Source organism: Neovison vison, chromosome 12 (assembly GCF_020171115.1).
Source record: "Neovison vison isolate M4711 chromosome 12, ASM_NN_V1, whole genome shotgun sequence".
Taxonomy (NCBI): Eukaryota; Metazoa; Chordata; class Mammalia; order Carnivora; family Mustelidae; genus Neogale; species Neogale vison.
In genome coordinates, this window is record NC_058102.1 from 36,791,785 (window position 1) to 36,812,162 (window position 20,378).

The window sequence follows — 20,378 nt, forward strand, 5'->3', positions numbered from 1 at the left end:
TCCATTGCAAGGGTCTTTACTACTACAGTTTAGAATATTGCATTACTACCAACTCTGCCTTATTTCATCTTATACTATATATAATCACAATATATTGTATTTATTTATTTATTTGACAGAGGGAGGAGAGATCACAAGTAGGCAGAAAGGCAGGCAGAGGATGGGTGGGGGCCAGACTTCCCACTGAGCAGAGAACCTGATTCGGGGCTCTATCCCAGGACCCTGGGATCATGACCTGAGCTGAAGGCAGAGGCTTTAACTGAGCCACCCAGGAGCCACCATAATATATTGCATTTCATCTTATTAAGAAAGGTTCAATAAAACTTTATTAAACTTGTGAGATTAGATAATGTTGTAGGTCCAAAACTGGAGATTCAAAGGTGTATCACATGGTTCCTGCCTTTGAGGAACTTAGGTTCCACTAAGCAGATGAGGAAGTAGGCATGCAATTTACAGTCTCTGTGCCCTAATAAGTACACGTGGGAGTGACCTAAATGATGTTTCTCCTCTTCACTTGGGTGGTGGCGGAGGTGTGGGCAGAATATCAGCAAATGCCTCCCACAGGCACTGACACACATGAGGACACCTGGAGAATAAGAAAGCAGTAACTAGAACGGGAAGAGACCACGTCACATGGAGGAAACATGAGCAAGCATCCAACTCCACTCTGCTTGGAGCCCTGGGGCAGGAGAATGGCCAAGGGAGGAATGACGCATTGCCTATCCCCAGCTCCTCCGAGAAGTGTTAAGGAAGACAATCCTTCTCACAAAGCAGAAGCCGAAACAGCTTCCCACTGTTGCTTAGCATACTCAGCTTGCACTGCCAGTGTATCTGGACAGGCAGGAGTTCTTTTTCGCAGGTCCTTCTTTCCCCAGAAGCCGTTAAGTGCTGAGCCCTTCTTGCAAGGGCCCCTCCCTATCTTCTGGGCCTTCTTCAGGGTGCCCTCCCCAGGCTATTTTAGTGTGTCTCCTAGGCTGTAGCGTTTCCTTCACTCCCACACTGGTGGGTGGCACATGCTCCTGTGTTTAGACAGCATGGGCAAAGTGTAGGGACACCCGAATATAGACTTAGAGCCCCGAGCTCTCCTTTTAGCACTTCAGCCCCAGGGGACCCAGTCTAGAGCAGCGAGAGCCTCTCCTATCCTGAATTGAATGAGTCATTTATTACATCCTAAACAGAGACTGTTACTAAGAAACATCCCGATTTAAACTGTCCTCAAGCCAGGCAGCAGCAGGGGCTGCTCAGCTAATTAGGGACTAATTGACTCTTTAGCAACGTTATCAGCTGTGACAGAGTCTTTCCTGCCTCTGTCTGCCAGGCTACTGGGACCATTCTCTGTGATGGGCTCCATTTTCACTTTGTTTATCAGGATCTAAATGGAGCAAATTCCAGCCTCATATCCCTGATATCTCATGAAGGTAAGAGTGTGGATATAAAATCTTTATATTTTTGAGGGTTTCTCTTTAGTCCGGGAAACTGCTTCATCTTGCCCAGTAGTAATCCTTACGGGAAACAGACTGCTTACCTTTTAGAGGTTTCTGCTTCCGTTACTGAGGTGACTTTACCTTTTCTGAGGAAGAGATTGGTGCCCTTTCTTGCTCTTGTGTAGGAGAGGACTTTTTTTTTTTTTCATTTTTGGTAGGCATTTTAAATTATGACCATAAAATTTCATGACTTCACTTACCTGGCATTATTCTTTTCTCTCAGAGGAAGGGGTTAGTTTTTTCCCATGGAGGATCAGTGTATTCATTTCCTCCCTTTTCACCACAGCATGTTCTGAACATGTTCACTGCTAGGCATAGGACAAACAGTAAAAATGATAGGTTTTCTGCCCCTCTATGATGGACAGAGGAATACAAACATTTTTAAAGGTAAGTGCAATAAAGTCATATTCACCTGTACAAAGTTGGGACATCATAAAAAAGACAGTGACTTATATGTGGAGGCAACATCATAAATATTGAAGGACAACATAGAAAAGTGTTGACTAGAAGAAAAAGGGATGTTAGCCTTCCTGGGAGGGATCAGTGAGGGCAAAGTCCAGATGGAGGCAACACTTGAGATACTACAGGAGTCCCAGAAAGTCTGGATACTTTGAAACTATGGTTAGATGGAGTGCAGCAAAAGATTATGCTGATGAAGTAACCAGGAAGAGCATCATTGAAGATTTGGATGTCATGCTAAAGAGTTTGGATTCTCCCGTAAGAAAATGGGAAACCCACAGAAGAGTTAAAGGCAGGGGTAGGAGATTGATGCCAAGGAAATCAGGAGGGTACTTATGAGACCCTGAACTTAGACAGTAGCAGTGGGACTGGAGAGGAGAGGCAGTGAAGAGAAACATAAGAGATTGAATGAAAATGACTTAATGTTTAAATGGATTGGAAAAAGAGAGAAGTCTAGGGTGATTTTGGTTTCCAGAGGCAAGTTTCCTTCACTGAAAAGGAGTATCAGAGGAAAAGTGCTTTTGACAGGAAAGTTTAATTTTAGACAGGTTGATTTGGAGGTGGGCAATGTCTATCAGGCAATTGGGTAAACATGGCTTAAAGCTCAGGAGAGAGATTCAGGAGGGGGAATTAGCCCAGAAATTACATCTGAGTGAGCATCACCAGATTCAGGCAGTTTTGAAAGCATGACCATGTTTCTTGGAAAGAATATAGATTGAAAAAGGCTCAAGGACAGAGCCCTCAAAGGAAAAAAACTAGTATTTGAATGATGAATAGAGAACAGTCTGCAAAGAAGGCTGGGAGGGAACAAATAATGGGAGAAAACTCTCAAGTAAAGTGGCTCTTTTGGCTTCTGGGAAGCAAGTTCTTGGGGGTCAGATGTTCCCTCCACCTCCCTAAATCTTATGGCCTGTTTCTCTCTGTGTTGGTTTTGTCTCTTCTCTCTCGAGATCTCTTCCTCTGCTCATTTGCAGTTTCTGATCCTCTTAATTTTGGCTTCACGTGGTCAAACATTGCCTCCAGAATCTCTTTATACATCGTGACCTTTTAGCTCCCATGCCAAATTCCTAAGAGATAATCTGATAGGTCTGACTCTTCTATTTTTTTATTTAATTATTTTTCGTGTTCCAAAATTCATTGTTTATGCACCACACCCAGCAACTCTTCTTTTCGAGCCACATCACAATCAGGGATCTAGGCTACCCTGACCAGGTCTCTACTCTCACTCCTATCACCTATAGTCTTAAGTATAAAATATGGTTGCCCAGGTTCACCCTTTGGTAGAAGATATGGGCAAGAAGAAAAGAACGTGGTGAAGCTGAACATCTATAGTTTAAGAAAGTTGAAAGATGAGAATCCTCAACAATGGCAGATACCAAAGCATGGTAAAGAAAGAGTCCTTTGGATCTAATGATATGGATGCCAGCTAGGCCACTGGTCAGTTGCTGGAATGGCAAAGAGGTATCTGGTTGCTCTGAGTTGGCAATGAATAAAGGCAGGAAGTGGAGACATAGAGTTGTGGCTTCCCCTCAGACAGGATCTTAATCTCAAACTTTATAATATAAGGGCAAAGAAGGGGGGTGATATTGATACAGAACACTGAGTCTAGTGGTAGTTGTCCTTTTTTCCCCCCTTCTCAAACACCTTTTTTATTTTTTGGGTATTTGCCCTTGTTCTGGAGTAGAACTGTGGGTCAGGACTTACGAGCACAGATAAAAGAATTACCTGTAGAAAAAGAAAGGATCTCTTTAAATGAGATGGTGGGAAGGAGGGCGGGATAAATGACGTTGGTGATCTGTAGGAAAGGTAAGAGGTTAGCAAAGGGCACCGAAGTCTACTCTGCAAAGTCTCTCCCTTCATTCCAAACCTTATCTAATACGGGCCTTTACATATACTTTCTTAACTAAATGAACAAATTCCTGTAGTGGCTAAAAGTTTGTAGTCATGAGGTTCTTCCATGTTCCTGGAGGAGAAGGGAAGCAGTGATAGAATGAAATAGTACTGACCCTGGGAGCCAGAAAACCTGGTCACCTTGGGAAAATCATGTTCATGTCTCTGAATTCCACTGTGGAGTGGGAATGCTTTACTTACAATGACACAGGTATACTAATATACTATGGAAGTGTAGGAGAAGGAAAAATTAAGCCTGCTAAGATTACTTAGGGAAGAGTTCCAGAGAAAGTGGCTTTTGAGGTGGGTCATGAAATGTGAGTAGAGCTCACCAAGCTAGAATGTAAGGAAAAGGGTATGACTCAAACTAAGTGTACAACGTCATACACAGAATATGACCATCAGAAGCCTGGAATATAATTATCATACACAGAAAGCGACCATCAGAGGCCTTTATGGCTTCTGAATAACCAAAACCTTGGAACTACATATCTTTGCATTGTCATATGAGCAAAATATATGCACCTCTCATCAGCTAGCCCCATCATGCTCTTATGTCTATACAGCTGAGTTCCTCCTCTTTCTCACTCATTCTCCCCACTGCTGCTGTCCTTTTCCACAGGGGCCTTCTGGAAATCCTTCTTTACAGAAAACCAACTACTCCATGCCATCATCTTTTTTATCATACACCAACTTCCCTAAAGCTTAACATTTATTGCCAACTGATGCTCTGTTCTTAGATAAATTCTCTGAAAAACATTTGTGTTTTTTTTTTTCCCCAAGTACTCTTCTCTCTCTCGATATTCTTCCTCAGTAACCACTTGAATACTCGTAATTTAGAAAACCATTTATGGATCTTGAGCTCTAACTTTCCTATAGGCTCTATGTTGCATATTGGATATCTTTATCATTTGGGTGTTGCACAGCATATCCAAAACTGAACAATAACCCCCCTAATTCTCAAGCAACCCTAGACTTTCTTCCTCAGTAAATGGCCATACTACTCAGCTAGCCAACCAAACTAGAAACCTAGGGGGGAGGTGAAGGGTGAGTATCTTAGACTTCATTCTCTCCCTCACCTATGATACACAATCAGTAACGAAGACATGATAATTTCACCCCTTGGATTATCATTATTTTTTTTATTTTCCATTTCTACTTCCTCTGCATTAATCCAGGCATTTTCACTTTTCATTTAGGTTTCTGAAATGGGCTCCTAACTGCTGTCCTGTCCTCCTGCTAGATTCTACTCCAATCCATCCTTTAGCCTATAGTCACAGTGATTTTCCTAAAATAGAAATATAATCACATCACTCTTTTCTTAAACTCCCTCAATGAAACCTTATGCTGTGAAAGAAGTGTACATCTTTAGCATGGCATTCAAGGTCTTCTATATCTAGGATCCTGTCAAACCTCTCTGTGATCTTATCTCCATACTCAACTGTTCACATCAAATTTACCTTCAGGCCCCTATAGGGGCATGCTGTCTCATGTTTTTGAAATAATTGTTGCTAATCCTTATTGAGAGTTAGGGTTAGGGTTACAAAAGATTTGTTACAAAGTTTTGTTACAAAGATTTGTTAATTGATCTATTCTTTCTCACAACCCCAAGTGGTCTGTTACCCTAACCCAGTTGACAGACCAAAAAAATGAGCCACAAATCAGTTACGTAACCTCACCAAGGTTATACAGCTAGTGAGGAACACAACTAGAATTTGAACTCTTATCAGTTTCTCTACAGAACCCATCCTTTTAACCAATGTATATAGTACTACCACACTGCCCCTTCTTCTGGAAGACCTTTCTTTCACTTTGCTTACCTCATACTTACTCTTTATCCACTTAATCTGGCTTCTCCTTCTATCAGAATTCTGAAAAACCTCTCACGAATAATATCAGTGAACTCCAAAGGAAAATTTTCCATTCTCTTCTTACTTGATTCTCAAACGCTTTCAACCACTGGTCACTCCATAGGCCCTGAAATATCTTCTGTGGTTCATGTGATGATATTCTTTGGTCTTTCTAATTTATCTCTGAATGTGCTTTCTCAGCCTCCTTTGTTCTTCATCCTCCTCTACAGAATCCTCGTACTGTCATCATTGAAGATCCAGTCCTACTTTTCCCATTCTTCTTTCCCTATGCTTGTTGTCCTAGCTTCAATTTCCATCTGTAAGTTGATAACTTGTAAACTTGTATTCATGCTTCCCTTTGTTCTTTAACATTGCTTGAATTTCTCAAAAGCACCCTACACTCAACATATTCAAAATGGAATTGTCAGTTTTCTCCCAAATATCGCTCTTCAGTGTACCTCAGCACTGCTTTTCATCTAGTTAAGTAACCTAGACAACTGTTACAACCCATTGACCAAAGAGGAGTAGGAAAAAATCCCTGTAGTCCACCTCAGATTTATTTCCCTGAGGGAATGCAGCTAAGGGAATGCACTCCAGGGGAACTGTAGGTTGTCTCAGTAAAGTAGAGTTTTAGCAGCCTCTTTCAGGCTTTAGGCCTATATTGCATTGTTATAGAGAGGATTGAAAACCATGGGATCCAGTTTTGAATTGGAGGTTGTCAAAAAGCTAGGGAAATCTAATGACTGGCTTTGCTTTATTTTTTAAGATTTATTTTATTTGTGTGTGAGAGTGAGCATGTGTGTGCATGTGCAAGAGCAGGTGGAGAGGCAGAGGCAGAGGTAGAGGGGAGGGAGGGAGAATGTCAAGCAGACTTCATGCTGAGTGCACAGTCTGCCATGGGGCTTTTTCTCAGGACCCTGAGATCATGACCTGAGACGAAATCAAGAATTGGATGCTTAACTGACTGCACTCCCCAGATGCCCCTTTGCTTTTAAAGAAAACCAGGAACACTAAAGTGGGCTGAGGATGGTCACTGCTAAAGAAGTAGGAGTCAGCTACATGTTAGGAGAGAGGATGTTGACAATGACCTTGTCTTCGTTTCAAGTATGCCACTGAGTGAATATTAATCACAATTGTCAATTTACTTTATATTTTAGTATCTCCAAGTTTTAGCTAGGTAATTTTGGGAAAAATGACTTGAAGTCTCAGCTTTAATTTTCTAGTACAAAAAAACAAAAGAATTATCTATTACTATTTCAGACAGAAAACTCAAAATTACCTTACATATTGTTTTAGTTGCACACATATTTTCTTTCACTTTAGTACTGAAACATTCTTTAGGTTTCTAAGAAAACCCCCCAAATACTATTCTAGCCAGTTGCAAAAAAGAGTTCTGATTGGCAGACTATGATACCTACCCATTTAGAGGCAGGACAGCCAAGAAATCATCAACTGCTTGAGGTCTAGAAGGTTATGCATCCACCAATATCTTGCTTTTCTCAAGAGGAAACTGAAAAAATGGAATAAGACCAACACAGAAGACCCTCAAATGATCAGGTGGTAGAATAGCTGCTGTAGTGGATAGGTAGTTAGACTCTCAAGCCCGAACACTGGGATCTGAATCATGCCTTTACTGTTCCATGGCTTTCTTCCTGCGTCCTCCTCCCTGGAGTAAGTTGCTTGACCTCTTTGTATCTGAATTTCCTCTGCAGTACAGCAGCAGAAATAATATAGTCCCTTCCTCTTAGGATTATTGTGAGGCTTGAATAAGTTAATAAAGTACTTAGAACAGCACCTAGCACGGCATAGGCACTCAATAAATATTTACTTGGCATTATTATTTTAACCCATCATGTCATTTGGAGTTTAAAAAACCTTTTAAAAATTGAGTAGTTGCCAATGATACTCTATAAATGGTATGTATGTAAGAGAAATATAAAGTTGGAGTCACCTCTAAAATTTTTTAAACAGATCTGGCCACTCAAGAAGACTCCTTCAGAGAGAGCTGCTCAGATGCCAGCACATTTGAGAATAGTGAATCTGGAATTATGTTAACATATTGGAGCCTTCCATGGAGACTGGGATGGTGAAAGAGCAATTTGAATAGTAGACTTTCAAAACTGTCAAGGAAATTGATGATGTATTCCTGCTTGCCAAGAAGGGGCTTATGCAACACCTTTGGACTGAATATGAGGCCAGTAAAAATGGAACTTCTGGGGAGATTCAATTTAATCTATAACTGAATTCTTTTCTTCCTGTCAAGCTGGCCATTTTGACATCTATTAACTATACATGTAAGTGGAGTAAATATTTTTTTGATTATGACATCTGTTTAAATTGGCCTTCTGTGTCTGTTCATACTTTCGGTTAAACTATACGCTGTTAGCATTTACTGGGTTGGTTTCTTTGGTCCAGAGAAAAAGTTTGCAACCAAGAATAAATTAAGATTATTTTTTTTAAATCATATGGAGTACATAAGAAAGTTCTTTGTATTTTTTTTTATTTCGTGACTGGCCATTTGTGCATTTTTGGAGGGTATGTTTGAATTAAACTTACTGGCACATTTATGTAGAAGACTTGTTACCTTAATTGATTTGTCAAGTCATTCACAGATTGCTTGCCTATGCTTCCTTGTATTTTATGTACAAATATCTAGGCTGGAGACTATTCAAGAACCTAGAAACTACCTAAAGGTCTAACAATAAAATAATGGGTAAACACAATATATCTCATTAAGATGGACTTTTATGAAATCATTAAAAATGATCATTATGAAGGCAGTGTAGAATTGTGGGAAAATGCTTCTTATACAATATTAGGTAAAAGAGGCAAAATATAGAAGGGTATATTGACTACTAAGGGAAATACAAACAATGTATGCATTTGGACCAACTGAAAATAACTACTCGATAGTGGGAATATGAGAAATTTAAGTATATTTTCTTCACTTCTCTTTAACAATAAAAGAAAAAAGTAGAGCTTTAAATAGCATGACCAAATTATTTAACAGCCAGATTCCTCACTCATTTTTCATGGATTTGTAAAAATGACAGCTTGTGTGTTAAGGCAACTTGAACTTCAGCCCAAGAACCTGATTTGTTTGCCTCAATAGATTCACTGTATCTTGACTTCCTTAATAAATTCTGTGCAAATTTCAATCCCAAAGGTTTGCTATCTTTATAAATACGAAAAGCTCTCATGGGTGAAAAGATACCATAATCTGGGCGCCTGGGTGGCTCAGTGGGTTAAGCCGCTGCCTTCGGCTCAGGTCATGATCTCAGGGTCCTGGGATCGAGTCCCGCATCGGGCTCTCTGCTCAGCAGGGAGCCTGCTTCCCTCTCTCTCTCTCTGCCTGCCTCTCTGTCTACTTGTAATCTCTGTCTGTCAAATAAACAAATAAAATCTTAAAAAAAAAAAAAAAAGATACCATAATCTGAGATAAACAGTAGAAGCACAGCACAGGGTGTGGAATGTCCACCAAAAGATATAATGGCCTTTTGAAGAGCTGTTCATAGTTGCTATATAAATTTTTTAGAAGTTAGAGTTTTGAGAAATATATAGATAAAATACAGAATATTTTCATATTCTTAAAATTTACTTACACATTAAATCTTTTACATTGCAATTATCTTTTTTTTTAAAGATTTTATTTATTAATTTGACAGAGAGAAATCACAAGTAGGCAGAGAGGCAGGCAGAGAGAGAGAGGAGGAAGCAGGCTCCCTGCTGAGCAGAGAGCCCGATGCGGGACTCGATCCCAGGACCCTGAGATCATGACCTGAGCCGAAGGCAGCGGCTTAACCCACTGAGCCACCCAGGCGCCCTTTACATTGCAATTAAAAGACACAACTATTCAAAGGAAAGTGGTTGCAAAAAACCCACAACTCAAAACCCCAAATTTATTAGCAAGCCCTTTTGGAGTAATGCCTGTTAAAGAACGTTAGCTAAAGGTGGGGGGGGGGGTTGTGAAAATATGGTTTCCTTTGTATTTATTCTTTGGCAGTGATGAAGAAAGGGGGATCTAACCTTCTTAGATACAGACCTCTTGAGCATAAGCCAAGATGTAGGTCCATTTAGGGCAAGGTTGTGAGTACCCTTGGGATTTGCATTTTCCCCAACCCTGGGATGGAATGCGTAGATACTACAGAGCCTGGCAGGGTATTCCATGTTCTTGGGCATAAAACTATCTCAGAGGAACCATTTTAAGACTGACTTATCACACGATAAACACTTGGAGGTTCCCTTAAGATGTCCAAAAAAAAAAAAAAAAAAAGATGTCCATTCTAACTGAGTAGACTTGGGGTAGGGACTGAGGTCCTGTATTATAAGAAGCTCCCAGGTGATGCTGATGCTGTTGTTTCATGGATTGCATTTTTGAGTAATAAGCTCTAAGCTTGGTTTACTTGAGAAAAATAAGGAATGAAGGAAATTTCCTGCTTAATCTTTGCTTTCCATATATTATCTATAGCTGGTAACTAATCTTTGGACAGGGAAGTACATCATGGAGTGGACTCCAATTTTTTTTTTTTAATCACTCTGGGGGTCAGAAGATCAGTATTGGTCACTAAGAAACACACCCTGTAACTCTTTCATTGAAGTCTTTATTCATTGCTCTGTTTTCACCAGCTTTGGGGAATGTTATTGCCTTAACATTATGATGTGTACACAACCGCTTGGACGGCCACTTTAGAAATTTGATTTATAATCAGATCTCTTTATAAAATCCCTTCTCTGATTCTTTTCATGACCCTTTTATATATGGTATGTAAAATGCCAGGGTATTTGGTATTTAATAATCAGCAATTGTCTTTAGGTTTGTTCTTAGTAATTAAGATTTAATTAAAATAAAATTAAAGTTAATGTCTTCGGCAGGAAACCTACTGGTTTTCATTGATCTTCCTAACTTATTTTTTAAAAAATATTTTATTTATTTATTTGTCAGAACGAGGCGGGGGCAGGCAGAAGGAGAAGTAGGCTTCCTGCTGAACAAGGAGCCTCATGTGGGAATCATTTCCAGGACCTTGGGATCATGACCTGGGCTGGAGGCAGATGCTTAACCAACTGAGCCAACCAGGCGTCCCAGAGCTTCCTAACTTATAATTAACCACTATTATTTGTGTTCAAGTCTTTCAAAAGTGGCCTCACAATGCAACTTTTAATTTTAAATTACAAAGTTCTGTTTATACCTTATCATATACTTATGAGACAATAAAAACTAAGTATGAGATATAGTACCCAAAGTAGTAAAGATGAATACCTTATTTCGAATGTCAATGGGTTCTTATTATTGAATTATTTTTTTAAACCTGCAAACAGTGAGCTGAAATAGCTCTTATATTTCCTATGAGAACACATTTTTAAAAAAATATTTTATTTATTTATTTGACAAACAGAGATTACAAGTAGGCAGAGAGGCAGGCAGAGAGAGAGGAGGAAGCAGGCTCCCTGCTGAGCAGAGAGCCCGATGCGGGACTCGATCCCAGGACCCTGAGATCATGACCTGAGCCGAAGGCAGCGGCTTAACCCACTGAGCCACCCAGGCACCCCGAGACCACGTTTTTATAGAAAACATATCTACATTTTTTTTTTCTATTTGCTTTATTTGTATAGTCTTCAATATAGTACTAGGCCTTAATTCTTTGGCTCACAAAAACTTGGAGACCACAAAGGTAGACAAAAGTAAAAAATAAAAGAGTGGTCTTTAAGCAGATATTGGGCATTCAAATAACTATGGTTGGGGCGCCTGGGCGGCTCAGTAGGCTAAGCATCTGCCTTCGGCTCAGGTCATGATCCCATGGTCCTGAGTTGGGCTCCTTGCTTAGCAGGAAGCCTGTTTATCCCTCTCACAGTCCTCTTGCTTGTGTTCCCTCTCTTGGTGTCTGTCAAATAAATAAATGAAATCTTAAAAAAAAATCACTATGCTTTCAGGATAATAATTCCTGGAGAGAATGAGGAATGGGTGAACCACTCTGAAGTATTACTGCTTGCTCCATGGACGTATACTACGGTTATGATTATTAAGGATCTATATCCCTAATGCATGTTATTGAACTACTTTGTTGTTCTAAAGATATTCAATGAAGTTTCGTTGGATTTTCTAATGTCTTACTTGATGAGAAACACACATACTCTGTTCTTTGTAAAGCTATAGAAATTTGGTCTTCTGTTTCCTATCTTTCAAAGATGGCACTTCTCATCTGTCCAACAAACAGCTATCCTATCCTCCTTATGCATCTGCATCTCTCTACAACAGAGAGGTTGGAATCTAAAAATCAAGACATAAATGTGCATACAATGTCACTCCATGAGACAACTATGACCTATGACCTTCAGAGGCTCTGTAACATTGCTTTATTCACTTAACAAAACCCCATAAGATTTAATTTTAATTTTCATAATAAAAGAATGGTTAAGAAGATCTTGGTTGAATTTACTGGTTTCATTAATCTTAAAGGTAGAAATAATGCTATTAACAGTAATAATTTTAACAAAATCCTTTCTTCTCCAGGCATGTGCGACTAATTTATTAGAATGAAAACATATTACCAATAATCTCATCAACAAAAGTAGATATCAAAACTGTGCTAAAGATCTAAAATATGAAGCATATTTTAAAATAATTTCAAATCTGTTTATTTTCAAGACAAACAATAGTATTTGCTATCAATGACAGCAAAGTTAACTGAGAAAACAATTTACCTTGCAGTAGTTTCAATATCTATACTCTAAATGTTGACCCTCAAAAAGTCTAAATATCATTCCTCAGTACAGTGAAATGGGCTCTTCAGGGATGGCTTCTCGAACCTAGCAAAAACTGGTAATGTGAATAGTTTTGGAGCCTTTAAAGGGAACAATTTATATACACAGAAAGATATTTCACATTCCAATATATGTTAAAAGTAAATCTCTTTGCCTTCAATATTATTTTTAGTTCTGTTCTTCTAAGTTAGCTTAAGAAGAAATACAACACTTAATTTTTTCATGATTTAAAGTCTCTTTGTATGCCTTTATTCATAGAGGTTTACCTGCAGCTATACTGTCTATTAAAATTAGAAATATTCTGAAGTCACCAGAATACAGAGATGTTTGTTGTTATAATCAAATGGTATCTGGAATTGTTTTATCTTTCCCCTGAAACACATTATTTGAGTATACTTTGCTTGATGGAAAACCATCATTGAGTCTTTTGCTTAAAGAGTTGTAGCAGTAATGAAGACTGGATTCTTTCCTGAGAGGGGAGCTAACTCAGAATATATGTGCACTTAGTTCAACATGATTAGCTAATGCACACCAAGTCCCATGTTGACCAAATGGTGAATTTTAGGTTGGAATTTGTATACTTTTTTTTTTTTCTCAAATTCAACATGTTCAATCATAACTGTCTGAGTACAAGTTAAAGGCTTCTCCTCCCACGAGATTTAAATACATGCTACTTTGTTCTGTGCTGAAATGTGTTAACTCTCTTATTCTGGATTGTGCATTGGAAAACTCTAATAAAAACAGCATAATTTTTTTAAAGGTCTTCCACTGACAGAACATCTGCAAACTTAATGAGGCAATCCATTGAGATAAATACATCAACTAATAAATCCCCGTTCATGCAGCCAGTAGCATCACTGGCCAAGTACAAACCATCTGGGGAGGTTTGGAGACTTTCAGTTCCTTTGGTCACAGGTTAGCAAAGCAAATATTTCACATAGCAGGTTATTTCTTAAACAGTCCTCCTACCTCCTAGAATAAGCCATTCTACTGACCACATTTAGAAAAAACCTAAAGGAGCCTATAATTAAAGAGGAGAATGGAACAGAAGTGAACAGTTTAGGACAAAGGTAGTTCAGAGTAAAGGACTAAGTGCTTATGTACATACCTTTTTCCCTTCCCAAATATCATTATCTAAATCTTAACTCTTCCATATGCCTCTTATATGTGTTTCAATGACTATATTATAAACTCCTTAAGATTAGGAACTGTCATAGTCTAGTTCTATGAATCTTTCTTCCCAACCTATAGTGTCTAGAATAGTCTTAGTCATAGTATTGCAAACAGGCAGTGGTTGACTGAATTTTGTGCCACATCTACAAAGTAGTTTTATTGAGATGTGGGAAATTAATAAAAGATTAATCGCAGATTCAATTTAATAGTTGTATGAATATTCATATTTTATTTTCCTTCTTGAGGCGGTTTTGGCGTACTGTGCTTCTTTGAAAACGTTTTCCGGGGGCGCCTGGGTGGCTCAGTGGGTTAGGCCACTGCCTTCGGCTCGGGTCATGATCTCAGGGTCCTGGGATCGAGTCTTGATTCGGGCTCTCTGCTCAGCAGGGAGCCTGCTTCCTCCTCTCTCTCTCTGCCTGCCTCTCTGCCTACTTGTGATCTCTCTCTGTCAAATAAATAAAATCTTAAAAAAAAAAAAAAAAAAGAAAACGTTTTCCGTTTCATGCATTTATTGTTATAAATGTATTGGAAAATTTCTTGGCATGTTCCCTTTTTTTTTAATTTTTATTTTTTTAAAGATTTTATTTATTTATTTAAGAGAAAGAGAGAGATCACAAGGAGGCAGAGCAGTAGGCGGCAGGTGAGGGGGGGAAGCAGGTTCCCTACTGAGCAGAGAGCCCAAAGTGGGGCTCCATCCCAGAACCCTGAGATCATGACCGGAGCCAAAGGCAGAGGCTTTAACCCACTGAGCCACCCAGGCAACCCAGCATGTTCCCTTTTATACTCCTGATACTGATTATTTGTATGTTTATCTTTTTAATGATTAGTCTTGCCAGAGTTGTATGAGACTTATTAGTTATCTAAGAACCAACTTTTGAAGGTGTTAATCATCTCTGTGCATTTCTTTCACTAATAATATTTTGATTTTTAGTCTCTTCCTTTTCTAATATGTGTTCAAAGCTAATGTTTTCTTATGTTATGGTTTAGCTCATCTCACAAGTTTTGATGTGCAGTGTTACCATTATAATTCAGTTATTTTCATTATTACTCAAAATATTCTCTGACTTCCACTGTGATTTCTTCTGAGACTCCAAAGTTGTTTACATGTATAATTCTTAAGTTTAAAGCATATGGGAATTTTCTACTTAGATTTAAAACAATTTTTTTAAGCTTAAGTGCAATGTGGGTCAGAAGTTATAATTTCCATTTTTTCCAAAATTTATTAAAATTTATCTCAAGGGGGCGCCTGGGTGGCTCAGTGGGTTAAGCCGCTGCCTTCGGCTCAGGTCATGATCCCGGGGTCCTGGGATCGAGTCCCACATGGGGCTCTCTGCTCAGCGGGGGCCCTGCTTCCCTCTCTCTCTCTCTGCCTGCCTCTCTGTCTACTTGTGATCTCTGTCTGTCAAATAAACAAAATCTTAAAAAAAAAAAAAAATTAAAAAAAAAATAAAATTTATCTCAAAGCCCAGAACATGGTCATTTTTAAAAAAAAAATATTCCACGTGTACTTGAAAAAAATGATGTAGTGGTTGGGAACAGTGTATCGTATTTGTCCATCAGGTCAGTTTTACTTTTTTCATTGTTCAAATCTCGCATCTTTATGATTTCATTTGCTTTTTTCATAAGATAGATGGGAGCATGAAAATATTCCCAACATGACTGTAGATTTATTTCTTTTATAGTTAATTTTTGTTTTATATATTGAGATTGTGTTATTAACACATGCCAACTTATAATTATTATATTTCCGGGACGCCTGGGTGGCGCAGTTGGTTGGACGACTGCCTTCGGCTCAGGGCGTGATCCTGGAGTCCCGGGATCGAGTCCCACATCGGGCTCCCAGCTCCATGGGGAGTCTGCTTCGCTCTCTGACCTTCTCCTCGCTCATGCTCTCTCTCACACTCTCTCTCTCAAATAAATAAATAAAATCTTTTAAAAAAAAATAATTATTATATTTCCTGGCAAACTGAAGCTTTTTCATTATGAAGGATTTCTCTTTATAGTCAAGAATTTTTTTTTGCCTGACATTAACTAATATCTACTTTTCATTCATACATTTTCCTTTTGATGAATATCTGCAAATATGCCTTTTCTATTACTTTTGAACTTTTTGTACCCTTGTTTTAGTTCTGTTTCTTCTAACTAACATGTTATTGGGCACTCTTTTTCCAGTAAGTCAATCTTTTTGTTTTATAATTGAAGCATTCAATTTATATTTAATGGAATTACTGATATATCTAGATGTAGTCTACCATCCTACACTATTTGCTTAATATATGTATGTACCAAGAACTAATTGCTTTACATTGAGAACTGCAACGATCTGCATTAATCTGACAGAGCTCAGAGGTCTAAGAACTGAGACCACCTAAACCAACATGATTTGTTTGTTAAAGAAAAACTTTCAGAGGGGGAGACGAGCCATGAGACTGTGAACTCTGAGAAACAAAGTGAGGGTTTTGGAGGGGAGGGGAGTGGGGAGTTAGGTGAGACTGGTGGTAGGTATGAAGGAGGGCACGTATTGCATGGAGCACTGGGTGTGGTGCATAAACAATGAATCTTGGAACACTGAAAAAAAAATTAAATTAAATAAAAAAAAAAGAAAAGAAAAACTTTGCCCAGGAAAGTTAAGACTGTAAGCCAATAAATAACTTCATTGTTTCTAGAAAAACTCATATATTTATTTATCTTGGACAATCTGCTCACCTTAGCAAAAAGCTCACTTATCAAGTAACAGTTTGCTTATAAAGACTTCTTCAAGACCTTTCCCTTGCTATAGATACCAATCATAAAACTATTGTCATGAACTTTTCCAAACTGTGGTCTAGTCCCCACCTGAAAAGAGCCACCTTTTCTAAACCACTTGAGCCCAGACTTTACAATCCTGTAAATATCGTCTCCTGACTTCACCTTCAGAAACTGTCAAGGCAGAATCCTTTAATACTACAGAGAGTTCTAATAAACTTAATTTTGCTTTATTAACAGATTCCCTGGGAATATTTTGGGGGAGTTCAAAACATATTTATTCCTTTAATCCTCATAACAACCTTGTAAATGAGTTCTATTCTTATATTCCTTTTACAGATGAGAAATTGAGGCATACTGAATACTAAAGTGGCTTACACAAGGACACACAACAATTTAACTCACACGAATCTAAACTATGCTACTAATATTACTGAGTCTATTTGTCCCTGAAGTCTACCTTTGAAGATACCATAAAGGATCCCATGTCCTGACCCTCTCTGCCCTATGCAATAATTATAGTACTGATTATAGTAATTAGTAATTTTGTTGTCTTCCTCACTAGACTGTGAGCTCTTTAAGAACAGGAGCATGTCTTGTTTACCTCCATGCTGCCAGTGCTGAGCATAACCTCTGACACATGCTCATCATTCAGTAAATGTTTCCAAAATGAAAACTAAGTGAAACCCACTTTACAAATGAGGCTCTGCCATATTAAGAGTCTTGCTGTAGCCCAGTTAGAATGTAACTGTCAAGACTTATGCTCCTGCCAGTACCCCACATTCCTTAGCTCAACTGCAAATGAGTTCTCCAACAGCAGTTTTTATGAGATGAGAGTCTACAAACATTGCAATGGGGATTGATACTTATAAAGCCACAGTCCTATCAAAATATTATATTTCTTTGTGTTTTTTTGCTGAAATATTATAATCTCAGTGTGATCTGAGGTTATCTCATGTGGATTAGCTTGAGTCACACAAATGTCTCTACTAAAAACAGAAAGCATTAATTGGTAAATGTACTTTCTAACGTTTTAAGACACAGGGAAGTTACTAAAAAGTTTCCTTGGTTTTGAAACAGCTGGAATTCACTTCTCTATACTAAACAGGGCTTTATATATATGAAGTTTTTTTTTTTTTTATTATAAGGAGAAAATAATGTTATATAAATATTTGGTCATCAGGGGAAAAGTTCAAAATTTTACATATCTGCGAATGGGACCTGGGGTGGCAAATATGAGTGTGTGCACGCTTGCTTGTAAGAGTATAGATGAAAGAAGATTGGTAAAAAGTCGGTCATTACTGAAGTTTGTGATGAGTACATGGGGATTCATTGTATTCTTCGCTTCTGAACACATTTGAAATTTTCCATAATAAGCTTAAAAATGGTTAATTTCCCCAGTATTGTGCTAGCTATACAAAGTACCTGATCATTCACACATATACTGGTTGCAAACTTAGTATCACAACCCAAAGCAAAAGTTACTCTTTTCATCTGCAGATAGACTCTAAAATTTAAGACAGTAGCTACTTCTGCTGGAAGAATTTTCATAGTCTTTTGCTGAGCATCAAGGAAGCTTTTCCCCAACTGTCCATCTCTTCTGTATATCTCTCTATATTAGAAACCTCAAGATTTCTGCAGATGAAAGGAAGCTGCACCATACCACTCACAGCACAGGCCTTCTTTCCTTCACTCCTGCTTTTCTCAGACTGGCTTTCTACAGAGCACAAGGTAATTCCATTAAGAGCAATCCAGCCCTTGATTTTAGTAAGATAAACAGCTTCAAGAATCCTGAAAGTGATGATCTCACAAGATGTATATTCCTTTAAGGGCACAAAATATTTCCTCACGTAACTTAGATTAAAACACACCTGCACTTTTTATGTCTGCCTGGTTCCTGGGTGTTTTTTTTTCCCCCTTTATATGTGGATTTTTCCCTCTGGATAACATGGAAAATCCTTCTAAAATCTAGAGAAAAATGCAAAAGATCTTATATTATACATACACCTCTATCATTCCTGTCAATAAAAGTTTTTAAGTCAGTAAAAGTCAAAATGTGGTATGCAGCAAATATCTAAAGTCTCAAATATAGAACAGAAAACAAATGTCAGATTACAATGTCCTACTGATACACTAATTCAGGAATGTGGGTCAATCCTTTTTTAAGATTTCCATGAGTTTTTATTTTATTAATGTATGCCTTGACAATAGAAAAATAGATTATGGTATTCTGTTGTTAGCTAGTATTTTATTGTTTATTTAAAATATAGAGCAATGTTTTTCAAATATTTACATAACACAACACAAATGTTCAGAAGAGCAAAATTAGGTATAGGCTCCACAAACAGATACTTCTAATACCTTGCTTCAACTGAAATCATTGCTGCTTCTTCAGGGCAATAATAGCATAACATCTGGGAGATTTCACAGGATCAAACAACTTCACAAGTGCAACCCATGCAATATCTTCCTGCAAATTGATAAGTGATTTAAATACATAGAAATTTGTCGAAGATAATAATGAAAGATGAGTCAGACTATATACTGTAATATTAAAAAAAAAGAACATAAAAGACAAACTATGTAAAAGAAAATTATTCTTTGTTGAATGGAATTAACATTTATAATTTCACCTCTGCAGAAATAAAGAGGTATATAGCTAGTGAACTACAAGGTTACTCTTTGCTGCAATTGTGAAAAATGAAATGGTCAAAAAAAAATTGGGTATTACTGAAATAAATTATTATATGATGAAACATTATCCAGCTTTTGTAGTATATTTAATGAGCTGGGAAGATTTTGAATAAAATGAAACAAATTATACACAAAACTATACCTATAATTTGATTCCAATTTTAATTAAAGCAGGCACAGTGTGCTCATACATATATGTGTAGCATATATATTTATTAGAGAAAGGCACTAGAAAACATACCAAAAATTTAAGTTAATGCAGAAAGATGAAATTATTTTTAATTTTTTATTCTTCATTTAAAATCTCTAACATAAACATTACTCTTATAATTAAATATTGTTTATTTAAAATGTTACTATTTAAATATTTAAAGTATTAACAAATTAATATGATTTCTATCACTTCATTACCAATCTATTAATCTTCATGCATACCATTTACTTATTTTATTTACTTATTTTTTTACCACTTACTTATTTTATTTAGGTCAATGGAAATTGTTTTGAAAAGGGACATAGGGAGTACCTAGTAAAACAGGCCTGATTCTGTCACCTACAAATTTGGAAAACTAACACTTCCAGTGACTCTAAGTTAGTTGGCAGCTTAAGAAAGTAAATATATCCAAGTATTTAAAAATTGCCTTTTTCCATAAAAATACGAATTAGAACAAAAGCAAATTTATTAAAATCCATTTGTTCCAAATGGCCTGTTGAAGAAGTAAAACTACCCACTATGATAAAATAAAATTGTTAAAATAAAGCACTGATGATGGAAACTTAAGACTGAATCCATGTGTGAGTTTAATTTAAATAGTTCACATAACTGTTTTGATCACAGCCAGAGTAAAATCTGCAAAAAAGTATTTTCCCTAAAGATAACCAAGAAAACAATTTTGGCAGGGGGGGCATTCAACAAAGGTAAAACAAACAAGACTGAAAAAAACCAAAAGTAATTTGCACTGGTCAGAAGAAGTTTTTATACTGTGGAGTGCATATGTCCAAAATCCAAAAGTGATTTAAAAGATAAATTCTTATAAAATGAAAATATATATACTATCTTTTATATCTGGCCTTTATTAATTTTAGCTATACATTATGTCATATATGATGGTTATGTGTACTGCCTATTGTATAGGAATCACCATACAATTAAAATAATATAAGCTTTTATAAAAGAAGTCTTGCTGAAAACATCTGTTGTACATATGTTTATGTTTAAAAAGAGATAGAATGAATATTTAAACTTCAAAAATACAATGAGAAAAATTATCTGACTAGTTTTAGGTCAAAGAAACTTACTCCAGATATAATTGGGTCCATTTAC

At 37.3% G+C, this 20,378-nt stretch overlaps 1 protein-coding gene across 6 annotated transcripts in view; it reads right to left on the bottom strand.

The window, feature by feature from the left end:
* Positions 1-308: 308 nt before the first annotated feature.
* The window catches only part of METTL25 (methyltransferase like 25), a 143,082-nt gene continuing 123,012 nt past the window's right edge, over positions 309-20,378 (bottom strand). Inside the window, exons 12-15 of one of the 6 annotated variants that reach the window (XR_006381373.1) lie at positions 18,722-18,830; positions 7,102-7,193; positions 1,685-1,789; positions 309-586 (exon numbers count right to left, since the gene is read on the bottom strand). Coding sequence is in view for 1 of the 6 variants with exons in the window: in XM_044228319.1 (XP_044084254.1) it covers positions 18,738-18,830 (93 nt within the window). In the remaining 5 variants the exon portion in view is untranslated. Of the gene's footprint in view, positions 587-1,684; positions 1,793-3,718; positions 3,739-7,101; positions 7,194-18,721; positions 18,831-20,378 lie in introns of those variants that run through there. The other 5 variants (XR_006381372.1, XR_006381374.1, XR_006381375.1 and 2 more) reach the window with 5 other exon arrangements.